Source organism: Mesocricetus auratus, unplaced genomic scaffold (assembly GCF_017639785.1).
Source record: "Mesocricetus auratus isolate SY011 unplaced genomic scaffold, BCM_Maur_2.0 Super-Scaffold_100009, whole genome shotgun sequence".
Taxonomy (NCBI): Eukaryota; Metazoa; Chordata; class Mammalia; order Rodentia; family Cricetidae; genus Mesocricetus; species Mesocricetus auratus.
Genome location: NW_024429193.1, coordinates 34,482,962 through 34,500,050, shown reverse-complemented (window position 1 = coordinate 34,500,050; position 17,089 = coordinate 34,482,962). Strand labels below are relative to the sequence as shown.

Sequence of the window (17,089 nt, the reverse complement as noted above, 5' to 3'; positions counted from 1 at the left end):
GTCAGTCAGCGCTATAGACAGAGACCCTGCCTCAAGAAAACAAAGTGAACAATATCAACAAAATCAAAACCAAAAAAGAAAAAACTATGGAAAAGATTTTTTTCCCTTTGGGAGTGGTGAAAGCTAACCTAGCAAGACAAAGTGACAATAGGCCATGATGGAAGTCATAGACCTCGTCACACAACTTTATGGAAGCCTCCTTTGCAGTATTTCTAGTTTACACTGGATATTCAATAGAACTTGCCATGATATGGACAGACTGCTACATCTAACAAGAAGTTCCTCCGCTTTCACACGGACCTAAAGAAAATGAGCTGAGTTTTTTTGTTTTATTTAACTGCAATATGCTTAATTAGCCATACGTTGTTATAGCCATCATACTGGACACTGATTTTATATCCATAGGACTCTCTTCCGATGTCACTGGGCTTCTTGTATAAGCCAGAGTAGGGACCACTGGATGTTTATGGGAGGTGATGCCACGAAAAAGAGAAAAAGCAAGGAATGAGAGGAAAAGGACTCATGATGACTTCAGCAAAGTGTTTTAGAAGAGAAATCAAGGTACTTCATTCACCAAAATGATGTCTGTCTGTCTGTCTGGTCTGCTGAAGTCATCCCCTCTCATCAGGCTTCATTCATTTCAGAACGGGACTTAGTCATTCAGAGATGGCATGCTAACACCAAAAAATCATCAGGGAGAATTTGCATGAGATACTCTTAGAAAATTAACCCATTTTCTGACTTCTGCCTATTTTTCCCTCTGCCAGTATCATTATTTGCAACTAAGGGATGAAACCTAGCAGTGTTTTAGCTGTGGCTGAGGCAGAGCCATCCACTCCATGAGGTTGTTACATGCTGTAAATCCAGGTTGCTTCATACCTGAAAGGGAGGGAAATAAACAAGCCATCGCTCAATGTGGTTAGCATACCACCCAGGGACCAAGCATCTCTTCTGCAGGGTGCGAAGTTCCCAGGGTGCATGGGGCCCAGCAGAGATCACTTCATAGAAGCTAAACTTCAGAGCTGCGGGGTCTTCATGAGATCGCTGATGCTATGATGAGAAGGCAGATAATTGCATTAACTCTTACTGTGCACATAAATAGTTAAGCCTGACCTTTCAACACATCTCAAAGCTAAAGGAAGGAATGCTGCTTTACTGGAGAGTTATTTGTTTAGAAATTAGTAGAAGATGAAGCTGGATAGGAGTGTCAAAGTTTAAAGTTAAGACACTGGTGAGGTCATACTTTTTGGGAATTCAGGTAGTAGAGGCAGAATTAAGATAGGGTTTCTTAAGCAATATTTCTGAGTTTTCCCTCAGTTTATACATTTTATTCTGAAAGTAAACTTTCAAAATCTGTATTCATGTTCCTTTGCCAGCCCACATTCAAACCAATCATCATGCTCAGTAAATATCTCTAATAAATAAGCACCCTGCTAACCCTACCCTTAAGTTAGGCTTTGATTAGAAAACCCCTACCGGCTACTTTAAATGGAGAGACTAATACAAACCCTGGGACACACATTATGTGAGATTACAGATCCTACTACACATTGCCTAGAGTCTGAAAGTCAAGGTTATTTTTATCTAATGGCAATCTTTGTGGTGAACCACAATAAGAAAATGCAGAAAGCAGCAATTGAAATATGAAAACATTTCCTAATGGCTCTGTCTCAGGCCCATGGGTTCAAGACAATCACGATTTCCTTAAATTGATCTGTAAGCACCCAGGTATGGTGGCCAGACTGTGATTGTTCACCATATCTAGTCGAATAGCAAATCTGCTGTGACTGGAATCCCGGTTACTGCATTGCTGCACTGAAGACTCTATCAGCATCTTTTCATCCACCGTGCGGTGATTTATTTGCAATATTTATGAAGTTTTGTTAGTTCAAAGCCTTGGAGCCAGTGTGTACATGTGCGTGTGTGTGTGTGTGTGTGTGTGTGTGTGTGTGTGTGTGTGTGTGTGTGTGTTCCCAATTTCAGGGATTAAGTGGTTGCCAAGCTCCAATTCTCTGCTTTCCTTTTGGAACAATCAAGGTGCATTTCTTTCTTTTCCCCAGATATTTTTTGGTAGAAAACGAAATCTGTAAATTTCCAATTTAATGTAAAGTTTGGCTTAAGAGATGTCTCTGGGTTTGCCATAAAACATTGAGGTGAGGCTATGAAGTTCTGTGATCTTATCTTTCCAGAAAGGCTCCATGCTCTCTTGTATAGACGATCTTTAGTGTTGCCTCTCTAAGGTCTACCCCTTCCTATGTCTCTGCTCCTAGTCCTTGTCACTAACCATCTCACAATGTGTGTTTCCACTTGTGAACCCCGAATAACTGCTTTTGCTAAATAAAAAAGGGGACAGCGCTTTGGAACACTTTATTCTCTAATAGTATAACTAAGAATTAATAATAATTCTCTAATAGTATAGTTGTCAAGAGGTTAGCTACTTGGGACCGTAGAGATGACTCAGAGCAAGCACTCTTATGGCAGAGGACCCAAGTTCAGTTCTCAGCACCCATGCTAGTCAGCTCACAGCCACTTGTAGAGTCCAGTTCCAGGGGACTCAATATCCTCTTTTGGCCTCTTTGGGCACCTGTATTCACATGCACACACCCATACATAGACACACATACATATAGTTTAAAATAAATTAAAAAATTCAAGACCCTAGGTGTCTTACATCACACCAATGACAGTATAACATCAACTCATTGTGGAGGCCACTTAGAACACAGGGAATTCACCTTATGTCTAGCCTACCTGCAGAATCTCAGATGATAAGCATTTGTAAATATGACTTTCTACATTTATGTTAACATTACAATTTCCAGGGAAGTAAAATATTGGCCTCTGATTCTGCCCTGCCCTGCCGATACCTCCTTTACATATAGCTCCATTTGTACTACTGGAACTGTCCATTGGAATTTTTACCCATTTTACTCTTGAAAATCCTTTCTTACTTTAAAGATTTCCAAGTGGTTCTTCTCTATAGCTCCAATTCAACTAATAAATCCATCTTGGTTTAAGCCAGGCTTTATCAGCGAATGAGTCTGTACATTACTTATATCTTTCTAGTTTTTAAGCTCATATACATGTTATTTCTCCAGTAAACCAAAAGAAGTGTTAACATCAAATCACTTTATTAATTCAAATCACTTTAAAAACAAACAATACTTTGCAAAGATCCTTGCAATTCTTTGATGTCTGATGCACATTAGGAAAGTACTGAGAAATTATCACCTAGATACAGTAGTGCATGACTCTCATTCCAGCATTGGAAGGTGAAGGTAGGCAGATGAAGAGTTAAATCATTGTCTCCTATGCTACATAGCAAATTCCAGGACAGCTGGCCTACACAAGTCCCTGTCTCAAACAATGAAACAAATTTTAGAACTGAGGAAGGTTAACTAACTAAAGATTCCTAGTGATTATAAATACGAAAAGCTTCAGTTTTGTTGTATGTGTATGCTTAATTTTGTCTGCTTTTTATCAGGTGATTAAAATACCACCGGGTGTTGTAAAGAGTCACTGAGAGTCCACTGAATTATCTCTGCTAAGTTCTAATAAACGTCAGGGACAAAATGACAATAAGCATAGCGAAGATGGCATGGAGCAGTTTAGACAGGTTGGGCTTTCCTGGATGGAGGAGTCAGCACATGCTTTGTCACCCCAACCCTTTTCCAGCAGAAGCAGTTACTTGAGAGACTTTGGAGCTGGGGCCAGCAGTGTCACCAAACACTGCCATGTTCACTCATTTGCACATCCTGAGCTGGGGTCAGGAGTCTCATGGTCACTCCGTTGTGCATCCTCTATTGCCACTTTTGAAACACAATGGTGGAGTTGCCGAAGAGCCCTTATCAACTATAAAACCCAAGTGAAACATTATCTAGCATGTGTTTGAAGAACTTTAAAATGCACATGCATAAACATGCACATGTATATACAAAACATGTAATATTTGCTATATTTTTTCAATTGCAATTCATTGTACTAATAATTTTATTAAGTAAAGTTATCAGATTAAAGAAAATAAAAAAACATTGATTGTGTTTGTTTCTTATGGAAAACCAAGAATAAATAATCTACTTTGCTGCATGCATCAATTAGGTCTTCTCATCTATTCAAATTTGAGATGTTACACTTTGGGAGATAGTTCACCTGGCAAACTGATTGCTGTGCAAATGTGAGGACCGGAGTTTCTTCTTTAGAACTCATATACAAAGTCTGATGTGACGGTTTATGCTTGTAATCTCAGTGCTAGGGAGCAAGAGACAGGTGGATCCCTGAACACACACACACACACACACACACACACACACACACATACACACACACAGAGAGAGAGAGAGAGAGAGAGAGAGAGAGAGAGAGAGAGAGAGAGAGAGAGAGAGAGAGAGAGAGAGAGAGAGAGAGAGAGAGAGAGAGACATGGACAGATGCACTCATTCAAAGATCTGCCCTCTAGAGGGAGTTAACAGTTTTCCAGGAAATGACCCTCCACTGTGCATACTCTCCTCTCTGTGGGCACATCTTCTTACCTGGTACCAGGAGTATGCTCGGTCCGATGGGTCAATGAGTATGGTGATGATCTTGGCTTTGGGGACTAGAGAAGCAGCCCTTTTAGGAGCTTCCTCTGAATGGAAGTAATTGGCACTCTTCTCAAACAGAAAGTCACTGGTGACATTAGATGGGACTGGGAAGAAATCCATGTACCTAGAAAGGAGTATCGTTCTTCAAAACAAGCCCCTCACGTTTATATGCTGGTGACTGAAGACATTAAAGGTGGCCAACAAATTCATCTGTCCCCTAAAAAACTGACAATCAACCTTTGCTTTAAGGCAGTTATCTCTCCAGTTGTTGAAGGAAACACATTCACAACACTTGCAAAGTCTTTTTTGTTTTGCTTAATTCCAGAAAAAATGTTATGGTGGAACAAAGATAGAGGAACAAAGTGATCAAACTGTAGCTCCTGGGCAAAATGCATGAAAACATAGAAACCAGCAGAGACCCCAGACAAAAGAGAATGTGATGAAATAGCAGGTACATTTAGTTACGAGACATCCAAAAGAATTCATACAAGATAGTTTTGGTTATCACAGTAAACAAATATCATTCCCAGTGCTGGGTTTGGCTGGTATGTTTAATCATGGAGTGTGTCTGTTTTAAACACTGCCCCTTTGATTCCTTTTAAAATACATTGCTATGTTGTTTCTCTTTAGAGTTGAGTACAAAATTTTATTAGTATTTCGTGGATATGAGAAGTCAAATCACCAGGAGTATGAACTCAGTAACACCTGCTGGCCTATGCATAGAAATGTAGACATTTACTTAACATCCCTTTGGTGCAAGAGTGGTCAGGCGTAACTACACCAGCTTATGGCAATAGATATTTGTATAGCAGTTAGGGCTTTTGTTTAAAATTGAATTTCTGGGACTTATATTTTATAATAATGGCCTCACTCTGCTCCCTTCTTCCCTTCAACTCATAAGCCACTACCACTTCAAAATCCGGACAGTTCCATAATTACTGAGCAAGAGTCATCAACATTCTCATGATGACTTCAGTTTATAGTGTGCTTCACGGCATCCGAAAGGTCACGTGACTTTTTAAACCTGGCTAGGCTTCTGCTATTATTACAAGGAATAATATAACTGAGGTAACAGACATTTAGACACGTAGAGCAACAAAACCTTGCTGTGCGTTTCAGGCACTACCCTTCTGTGCCAGATATTTGACTTTCTTTCAGAGGAAAATAGATATGAAAACATTTGGGGGGTGGTGGCTGGAGATATGGCTCAGAGGTTAAGAGCACTGGCTGCTCTTCCAGGGGTCCTGAGTTCAATCCCAGCAACCACATGGTGGCTGGGTGGCTCACAACCATCTATAATGAAATCTGGTGTCCTCTTCTGGCCTGCAGGCATACATGGAGGCAGAATGCTGTATGTTGCATGCAGAATAAATAAGTCTTAAAAAAAGAAAACATTTGAGGGGTGCTTGATCTGCTGTCTCTTGTGGTGCACATTCTATGTACAGAAGTGCCACATTTTGGCTTTCATATTTAGAAGCTTACACTGCTTTGAGGGGCTAGGATTACCATGAGTGTCTGACCCTATTTGCTACAAGCTTATCTTCAACCTGCTTCTTCTGAAAAAGCATCCAAAAATGTTGAATGAAACAGACAGAGGTGCTGACTTGGAAAGCTTTTAACAGTGGAAGACATCCCACTTTCTCGTCTGTCTTTTACTCCGGTAACAACACAGGCTTTGAACAGCCCTTAAAGTCATCCTGGTTGTTGGGCCTCGTTTCTTGGTCATTCCTACTCTCTGGTTGGCACAGAAAATGAGATCCACTTTGTTTGCCCATACTGTCACATGCTCTACGAGTTCAGAGGTGCAGACACTTGATAAATGTGTGATTAGTAAACTAGCAAATACAAGAGAATCAGCAGCCCTATTACACTGACTTCAGGGATTGAATGTGAATGCAAGCCCCTCAAGCTTTCAGACTTCTGAAATAATTCAGAAGATGTGCTTTGTGCAGCATTGCATATTTATTTGTGATTTTTACGGACACTTAATTTTTATGACTGCATGTGATACATGTGCTCGTGTGTGTGTGTGTGTGTGTGTGTGTTTACCCTTGTATGCATAAGTGGAGGTCAGAGCTTGATGATGGATGCGTTCTCTATTATTCTCCACCTTGTTTGTTTGAGACAGTTCCTTCACTGAACCTGTAACTAGCCGTTTAAGCTAGACTACTGGCCAGCAAGCCCTCGGGGTTTCTTTTCTTTCCATCCCTAACAATACTTTTCATATTGAGACATCTTTCTCTGATCTGATACTATGGATTTTCAATTGATTGTACTCAAAACCAGGCCATAACTGTCATGTTACAAATGCTAACAGTTTTATGACTGTCTACACACCCATAGCTCCCCACTCCACTCCTATACATTAAAATAATTTAAATAATAAAGCCTAAAACTTATATATGTGACTAAGTCAGATATTTTTCTGAGACCTTCTCACTGCGGGATTTGACTATTCAGTCAAAGATGGAATTGTAAATTTTTCATTTGACCTATTTGTTTGTACCTTATTTGTACATTTAGACTACTTGACAGTTAAGACAGTCCTAGTTTTATCCAGATCTTAACATAAAAGCAGATTCATATTAGATTAATTGTGTATAATCAAATTGTTAAAGTGGTCTCAGAACTCTGAGGTACAAATCTCCAACCTTGTGGAATCAAAACCCCCAAATCACAGCTGATGGGGTGATGCCTCACATGGAACCCAGGCAATCTGCCTGGGAACACACCTGATGCTGTTGGGAGCAAAACTGTAATTATAGTTATAAAATGACACTTGCAGCTACCATTATCTATTATTAGCATAAATTGCCTTTTATAATGTGTAATTTGTCAATCAAAAGTATTCAGGATACTTTTTGGTGATCTGTGTTTAGATCTACGGTGCTGCCTTCATTTATTTACTTCCATTTTGCAGTGTTGGGGACTGAACCTATGCCCCGGACATACCAGACAACACTTACCACTGCACTACACCCTTGCCCCTAGTGAGTTATATTTAGTTATTTGTGTCATCTTTTTGTAAACTATTTGAAGAAATTTTAATTTTTATTACAGTTTGACACATATTATTAGCTTATGATCAAAAAGGTTTTGTTTTATATAATTTATGATCAAATTGATTATTCTTAAATTCCAGTAATGCCAATAATTTTACTGGTATTTACTCCTAAAGAGGTTTTTATAGCCCTTATTTTGTCCTAATGCCAGTGTTCTTTTCTATTTGAGAGAGTGGCTACAGGGGTTGAAGTAGTTGTTAGCTTATTTAACACCACGTGATTAGTTAGTATCCAACACTGTGTGGAAGAATGATCCATGAACTACAGGACAATTAGGTTGCAACTTCTGTAGATGCTCAAATGAAACTCATTTCATCAGTTTTCTACAGATTACCCAAAAGGACCTCTTGAGACAGGTGATACTTAGAAAACTGAGATCAGGCAACCAGATCACAAAGTCAGGACCAAGAGGCTTGTGCTCATGACTACTCTACAGTGAATGCAGGAAGGTTATGTTTATGCTTTGGGAGGATGCACTTTCCCATGATGTCAACATTTGACATCAATAGTTAGCATTTCAAACATATCTTATGATCAGCATATTATTTTGTATCGTCTACTTGTAACACATTTTTATAGCTTGTCTATATCTATATTAATACTTCTAATTTTAATAATTTTCTTCAGATACTTAACCTCTTAATTTTAACTCAAAGATAAAAATATTTTTATTGATACCTTTAAAATAATTTTATAGCTTTTATTATTCATAAAACATACAATTCTATTTTTAGTTATGTTTTGTCCTTTTCACCAAAACATGATAGAAAATGATATATTCAGATCACAGCATCACTTCATGAAAGGTGCACAAGGGCGGAGTGACATTCCTGGGGCTTACCCTATTTCTATGAATGCACATCTGCTACTACCTTCAAAGATAAGTAATGCCAACTGACAACGTGGGTCTCCTGAGGCAAGAGGCCCTCTCATTAACGGGAAAGCCTTACTATGATATGAATGAGTTTTGTGCTTCTTTATGCACAAAATTTGTCAGCCAGTTTCTAAGATGTGTAGCATGAATTTTATCTGTGGTCACAAACTTCTGCGTTTCTAAATATTAGCACCAAGTTTATACTGTGCACGGTACATATACTTTTAGATTTATACTAGTAACCCATCTTACCAATCAATCCCCCTGTGGTAGTTATTTCTATTAAAGAACTGTACCTCCTCAAAGGATTTTGGGCTGGGGGAGTTACTAAGGATGGAAGGATGCATAATCAGGAACAGACACAAGGCAGTGGTACCTGAAATGACAGCAGGGATTAGAAATCAATAAGCAGAAAAGACAGTTTCCTACTTTTAGTCTTTCAGTCACTAATAAACTCAGTATTATAATGATCCAGGCAGATTCTTTCAATGTATTCCCCAGCAAACCCAAGAGACCACCTGCAACTAATGGGCCCTGCTTTCTTACCTATGGAGACAAAGCAACGAGAGGAGAGTCCCTGGCGCCAACGCTGGGAAACTGACTTTTGATGTCAGCTAAGTCATTGGGTTGATCTGTGACTTAGCTGTTAGCTTTTCTTTATTGAAGTTTTCTTTAAGGAAAAAAAATCATCACCTCATCTATTTAACAGATTTTCTCTAATGCTGAAAGACATATGATAGTCTCCACATACATGCTGTGGTTGTTTAGCTTGGGGACTGTGGAACTCCTAACAGCAGGAACGGGAGTGTCTCTGACACTTTGATCTGTTCTTTGGACTCCTCCTACTGGGCTGCCTCATCCATTCTTGATATGAGGGCTTGTGCCTTGTCTTATTGCACCTTGTAATGGCATGTTTGGTTGATATCACTGGGAGGTCTGCTCTTTTCTGAAGGGAAATGGAGGAGCAACAGATTTGTGGGAGAGGCAAGTTGTATGGTGGACTGGGTAGAGTGGAGGAGAGGAGGCTGTGGTCTGGATGTAGTATATGAAAGAAGAATGAGGAAAAAGATTAAAAAAACATACATCAAGATCTTTTAAAATAAAAATAAGTTAATTATATCATTATTTAATATATCTCATTACCCAAACTGATACTTGTTTAATATAAACTTGTTCAATATAAATAAGCTTTGATATAATGTTTTTCTTAAGGCCTGTGAAAGCTAGTTAAGAATTTAATCTAACAAGTTTATATAAGCTTGAGTGTACCGACACACAACACATGATCAAAAATCATCCAAATTGTCAAATTGTGAAGAGAAGTGGTATTCTTTTTAATGCCATTAGCACAAAATTTCCATGTATTGGAGATAGAATGGCACAGCACATAGTTTGGGAGTAAGGGCGTCATTTTTTTAAATCATTTTTTTATTTTAATTTTAAATAGCTTGTTTTACATGTCAATCCCAGTTCCCTCTCCCTCCCCTCCTCCCGCACTCCCCTTCCCCTCCACCCTCCCACCCTATTGCCAAATCCTTCCACATAGGGGATATCTAGAGTCTGCCATTTTACTCTGGGTAGGGTCCAGGCACTCCCCTAAGAGTCCAGGCTGAGAGAGCATCCCTCTTTGTGCTATAGGCACACGAAGACTGTTTGTATACCAGGGATAGACACTGATCCACAGCTCAGGGCCCCATAGGTTGCCCAGGCCTTCTCGCTGACACTCACATTGGGGGGTCCAGATCAGTCCCATGCTGGCCTCCCCACTGTCGGTCTGGGGTCCAAGAGCTCTCCCCTGTTCAGATCAGCTGTCTCTGCTGGTTTTGCCAGCCCATTCTTTGCCAATTTGCTCATCACTCCTCTCTCTCTGTCACTTGGTTCCTTGGGTTCAGTTCAGTGATTAATTGTGTGTTTGCCTCTGCTTCCATCAGTCACAGGATGAAGGCTCCCGGATGGTTATAGACATCAAGTTCATTATCAGGAATGGGCATTCGAGGTGGTCTCTCCACTATTGCTTAGCTTGCCAATTGGTGTTATCCCTTTAGATCACTCGAGGTCGCTCTGGTGCCTGATCTGTATTCTATCCTATGATTCCCTCTTCCCTCTATTCTACCCCCACCCCCTCAACTTCCTGTTCCCCCATGACCAACTCTCTTCCTCTTCACCCCCTCTCTTCTTCCCAGGTCCCACTACCCCCCACCCCTCGCCGTGTTCCCCATCTATTCAGAGGATCTTGTCTCAATCCTCTTCTCTTGGGTACTATGCATATATGCATATCTTTTAGGTTCTTTCCTGTTTCCCAGACTCTCTATCAGTGGAAGTGCAGATTGGCACTATCCTGATCCATGTCTAAAATCCATATATGAGTGAGTACATACCATGTTTGTCTTTTTGTGACTGGGTTACCTCACTCAGGATGGTTTCTTCCAGTGCTATCCATTTCCCTGCGAATTTCAAGATTCCATTGTTTTTTTTCTGCTGAGTAATACTCCATTGTGTAAATGTACCACATTTTCTCTATCCACTCTTCAGTTGAGGGGCATCTAGGTTGCTTCCAGGTTCTGGCTATTACAAACAATGCTGCTATGAACATAGTGGAGCAGATGCCCTTGTTGTATGAACTTGCCTCATTTGGATATATGCCTAAGAGTGGAATTGCTGGGTCTAGTGGTAGATTAATTCCCATTTTCCTGAGGAATCTCCATACTGATTTCTAAAGAGGCTGTATGAGTCGGCACTCCCACCAGCAGTGGAGGAGTGTTCCTCTCTCTCCACATCCTCTCCAGCATAAATTGTCTTCGGTGTTTTTGATTTTAGCCATTCTGACAGGAGTAAGATGGTATCTCAGAGTTGTTTTGATTTGCATTTCCCTGATGGCTAAGGATTTTGAGCACTTTCTTAAGTGTCTCTTGGCCATTTTAGCCTCCTCTACTGAGAATTCTCTATTTAGCTCTGTACCCCACCTTTTAATTGGATCCTTTGGTGTTTTGGAGACTTGTTTCTTGAGTTCTTTGTAAATTTTGAAGATTAGCCCTCTGTCAGATGTAGGGTTAGTGAATATCTTTTCCCATTCTGTGGCCTGCCTTTTTGTCTTTTTGACTGTGTCCTTTGCCTTACAGAAGCTTTTTAGTTGCAGAAGGTCCCATTTGTTAATTGTTGATCTCAGTGCCTGTGCCACTGGTGTTATGTTTAGGAAGTGGTCTCCTGTACCAACTCGTTGAAGAGTATCTCCCACTTTCTCTTCTAAAAGTTTCAGTGTGGCTGGATTTATGTTGAGATCTTTGATCCATTTGGACTTAAGTTTTGTACAAGGCGATAAACATGGATCTATCTGCAGTCTTCTGCATACCAGTACCCAGTTATGCCAGTACCATTTGTTGAAGATGCTTTCTTTTTTTCCATTTTACAGTATTAGCTTCTTTGTCAAAAATCAAGTGTTCATAGGTGTGTGGGTTAAAATTAGAGCTTTCGATTCGGTTCCATTGGTCTACCTGCCTATTTTTGTGCCAATACCAAGCTGTTTTCAGGACTATAGCTCTATAATAGAGCTTGAAGTCAGGTATGGTGATGCTTCCTGAAGTTCCTTTATTGTATAGGGATGTTTTAGCTATCCTGGGCCTTTTGTTTTAGGTGTAGAATTAGAGCTGTTTTCACTTAAATCAGGAGGTAAAGTGTGTAGCTCAGACTACTCCAGGAGAGAGGAAGGCAGTTTGGGTTTAGTTTGCCCAAGATTTAAGGGGTCACTTGCAACTATGACTATGTTTGTTAGATTATCAAATAAAGGTATCTCTTGTCTATACATTCATTATTCCTAGGATACAAATGTTCCCTATAGATTGATTCTACACATTTATTGTTGTGAACTAACTCTTGTGATCTAATGGAATGTATACTGTCAATTTTATTTCAGGTCAAATGGTAGCAAGAGCAACCTCACTTGCGGAAGTCACCATTCTAATTTTGCCAGTAACAATATCACCCTGCCATTTGTACAAAATTTGGTATTTTCTTATTACTCAAACTTCTTCAAAACTGCACTTCAATATATAGTACATGTACAGTATAAAAATGGTTAAAATATTTGTCAACTACAAGATTGTCTAGACAACAAATAGAGACAGTATACCAAGATTACATATCTAAACTGAACAATGAGCACTTTATCTGCAATCAAGTAGACTTTATGGGATGAAACACAAGAACCTGTAATAGACAATTCTGGTGTTCTTCAGCGCCTTGACTCAACACTGATCCTCAAACCCTGGCTGTAGCTGAGTCACATAAAGACTGGTTCACACAGACATCTGCATCCATTCCAGGGTTTCTGACTTAGTAGGTCTAAGGTGTGGCTCAGGAATTTTGTACTTCTACAATGCTCTGTGATATCTGTGATTCTCCTCTGGTGACTGTCTTTAAATGAGGCAGTCTTTAAACTTTATGGGGGAGTACTGTCCTAACTGAAAGTCACAGCTAGAGAGCAAGAGTCAGGCAAATCCTAGGACCAAGCATTTTTGTTGCAATTTCATCATCACTAGTGTTGTGAACTGTCTTAGCTTTCTAATCTGTTTTTTAGGAAAAAAGACTCACTCTCAGGGTCCCATAAAGCTTCTGAAGCTATTCTATGTGGAAATATTACTCATACAGTTGCCTAATTCAGCATTTGGAATGGGTACATTTTATTGGATGATGCAAATTATACTCTCTCAAAAAACCTTGGGAAAATTAATTTCCACAAAACAATAATTTTTCTGTAACAATTTTATGCCAAAAGCAAATGCCATAACCAAATAGTAGCATAAGCATTCAGAGCCCAGCAGAGTTGAGGTTGCCCAGTAATACTTCTGCTGTCAAAACATGATGTTAAGGTGTCTACATCCAGTGTGGTAGGATAAGCAGGGCTCCCATGCAAACTGGGTGTGTCAAGATTCAGACAGAGGTGATTAGTAATGACAAGGCTATGTGCTGATTGAGGGAGGTCACTGAAGTTATTCCAGTTTCAATGTTCTCCTAAGCATCGTTAGGCTTTCAGTAGACAAGGCCACAGGAACACACAAGGGAAGGGATGTCTGCCATTCTTACCTGGACTCTCTGATTATTTGAAAATAGCATTAAAACTAATGAAGTGTCCAAGACTGCTGATCTCGCCCAGATTTCTAAGATATCTTCAGAGACCAGGAAAGGGATTGCCACGCAAGGCAGCTTTTGTGGCTGTTTTCTATGAAGCCAGAATCCAAAGGCCCCAAGTAATTTATCATGCAGGCAGCTCAAATGTTTGGCATTAAAACTTCCACTGGGCTTCACTCAAACACCGAGTTTTACAGAAACAAGAAGTTTATGGGGGAACAAATTGCAGACCAATTTACGAAGGTGTGCAATGCATTCCTCCTGGGGTTGAATAAACATGTTGATAGCAGAAAGTTTTGTTTATGTCTAGGAATTTTGCTTGTCAAACAATTTTTGGATCTTAAAAAAAGGCATCTCTGCAAGAATGTGAGCTGTATCTGAAATGCAGAGATAATTTTTTTTTCTGGAAAAGATTTCTTATAAAGATCCAGGTACTTACATATGTCTCCCTTGGAATTTGAGCAAATCCTGTCAATCAATTTCTAAATGCAAAATTAGTTTTAATTTTAGAAATGTTAACTACACTTCTGGAGTAAGAGCCTTGGGGAAAAAGTAAGACGTGCTAGCAGACTGAATACTGTGTCTTTCAAATCACATCCACTTCCCCCTTCCTTTTAAACGAGCCTGATGAAGCCCTTAGTATGTTATTCGGCCGAACAAGACTGCTCCAGAGTATGCTGGAATGTACTGTGACTTCAGTAGCTCGGTCCTGCTGCCACAAGGGTTCACTGTCTAGTTATTTTATATTATTTAATAATAATATTAAAGTTCTTACCAGTTTTCTGGGGTCCTATTACCAAGAATTTTGGTAAACGATCGCAGGTTTTTTCTTTAGACCAAATGTCTCTGTGGCGTTTGTCATCACAGGGGTTCTGTATGGGTAAGGAATATAGAGATGTTATGTTTGTATGTGTGTGTATCCATTTTTGAGTAGAGATTCTAATCTTTGCTTTAAGATATACAAGGAGACAGAATGATAAGCAAGAGGTTTCTTTTGGAAACAAAAGCACTGGAAAGCTTTTTTTTTTCTGTCCTTCAGTCGAGAGTGAGGGAGTGGGAAGGGGAGAGGTTTCCACTTCAGTTAAACAGTCAAGTGCCCAGGAGATCACATTTTTCCTGCTCCTGGCAATTCTACAGTTATGCTCTCCCGCTTAAGTAGTAAACTTTTTGGTTAGACACTATTCTTTCTGTGAGTTCTCAACATGTGGGTCACAGCCCCTTTGACAAACCTCTATCTTCATTATGATTCATAGGAGTAGCAAAATTACAGTTATAAAGTAGCAACAAAAATGTATGGTTGGGGGTCACCACAACAGGAGGAAATGTATTAAAGGGTTCCAGCATAAGGCAGGCTGAACTATTGGCCTAAGGGGAGATATATTCTCAGCATTCAGTAAATCACTCTATTTAAAGTTTCCCTAGACCTTATTATTATTTTTATTCTAAATAGCTGAGTTTCCTTCAAGAGGAGAGAGTTCAAGTCATGCTGATTTAAAGAGACAGTCAATTCCTTCCAGCTACCTTCAAAATTTGGTAAATATATATCTAAAAATGTAAATTTACTGACTGCGATGTTGAAAGTATCCAGTTTTAGCAGAAGTGCAAAATGAAGGTGAACTGCTATTACACAGGTTAACTTTTGGTCTATTTAAAATAAGGCAGAGTGTGTATTTGTATCTAAAGCATACTTTCTCCTGAGATACAGTATGTACACTAATGTAAAGGGGAAGATTACAGCATTCTTTCATACTGCTTTATGAATAAGCAAACAGGACCACTCTTTCCTTCTGTCCAATTAACAGTATAGATGTGTGAAACTTGTTTATATGTAGCAAAGACAAAAGTCATGCACTTCTTTTGGTTACTACTCTGTACAGCTTATTTTAAACCACTTTCTCACAATAATAATGATTTCAACTTAAAGATAAAGGGTGAGACTAGTGGCAAAATTGTTCAAGTGACTAACATTTGGCTATTTGTAGTACTTAAGAAGAAATGATGCTTGTGACACCAACAAAATCTAACACTGGCTATCAGCACCGAGATTACTCCAGAAATCTGCTAGTGTGACTGGTAACTCCAGGTGTGTGTGTGTGTGTGTGTGTGTGTGTGTGTGTGTGTGTGTGTAAGGCTGACCAGTTGGCCAACTGCCTGACACACAACTTACTATTTTCCATTTTCAACTTATGACAGTCTGAAAAGTGATATCTTATGACTGAAAATATCATCATCTACGATGTCCTACACTCCATATTCTGTACTTTCTAATAGGAAAGGAACAGAAATGTGGCTCAATGGTTAGCAATAACATAGGCCTACAATTCAGTAGGAAGTGGTTTCTCAAATCTAAATGTTTTCTAATTGCACAGCTTTACTTGGATGCTCCGAGTTCTCACATTTAGATAACTTCACACAATAACAAACCGTTTGTGGGATGACTTATTTATGTCAATGACTGATCTGATTTTACCTGCCAGAGAGGGTCTTTCTGATCAGGAAAGAGCTCAAAATACTTGTGAGCCAGCTGAGCTGGAGGCAGGGTCTGAAGACGCAGGTTGGTCCAGGTCTGCACAAAATTGGCTAGATTCACAAATGTATATAATCCCAGTCGGTCATTTCCATAGTTAGACAAATGGGTCATGAAAATACTGATCTGAAAAAGGCAAATGAACTTTGGCATAAACATAGGTCATTTTAACACTAGAGGGCAGTATGATCATACCAACATTAGACTTAACTTTTTTGTTTGTTTGTTTGTTTGTTTTTTTTTTTTGGTTTTTCGAGACAGGGTTTCTCCGTATTGTTTTGGAGGCTGTACTGGAACTCACTCATTAGACCAGGCTGGCCTCGAACTCACAGAGATCCGCCTGCCTCTGCCTCCCGAGTGCTGGGATTAAAGGCGTGAGCCACCAACGCCCGGCTTAGACTTAACTTTTTAATTAGATGGTCTGTATAAGGATTTCAATCAAGACCCAAGTAACAGTCACCCTGATGTCTGACAGGATACACGGAAACGCAGTCTATACAACTTAAGACGGAGCATCAGTATCCTGTACTACATGGGGCAGTGTCTCCAGGCTTACATGAAAAGCTACAGTTCTAAACGTGATTATTTATCTCCTCTTGCTGAACAGATCTTAGAACTTCCAAAATACTTGGAAAGTGACTTTTATTATCTATCTATCTATCTATCTATCTATCTATCTATCTATCTATCTGTTTTTCGAGACAGGGCTTCTCTGTATTGTTTTGGAGGTTGTCCTGTCACTCACTCTGTAGACCAGACTGGCCTCACACTCACAGAAATCTGCCTGCCTCTGCCTCCCGAGTGCTGGGATTAAGGCATTCACCACTACCGCCTGGCATAAAGTGACTTTTAAATAGTGGCCAGCTTGTCAACACAGCCACTATTCTCTGATGATTCATGTCATTCCTATAATTTGACTCTGA

General features: G+C 39.6%; 1 protein-coding gene across 4 annotated transcripts in view; it reads right to left on the bottom strand.

The window, feature by feature from the left end:
- The window catches only part of Ndst3 (N-deacetylase and N-sulfotransferase 3), a 160,580-nt gene that overhangs the window by 16,805 nt on the left and 126,686 nt on the right, over positions 1-17,089 (bottom strand). For 2 of the 4 annotated variants that reach the window (XM_013118423.3, XM_005077138.4), the window contains exons 7-11: positions 16,110-16,292; positions 14,415-14,511; positions 8,768-8,891; positions 4,529-4,703; positions 880-1,050 (exon numbers count right to left, since the gene is read on the bottom strand). In XM_013118423.3, coding sequence (XP_012973877.1) covers positions 880-1,050; positions 4,529-4,703; positions 8,768-8,891; positions 14,415-14,511; positions 16,110-16,292 — 750 coding nt within the window. Of the gene's footprint in view, positions 1-879; positions 1,051-4,528; positions 4,704-8,767; positions 8,892-14,414; positions 14,512-16,109; positions 16,293-17,089 lie in introns of those variants that run through there. The other 2 variants (XR_005879325.1, XM_040751910.1) reach the window with 2 other exon arrangements.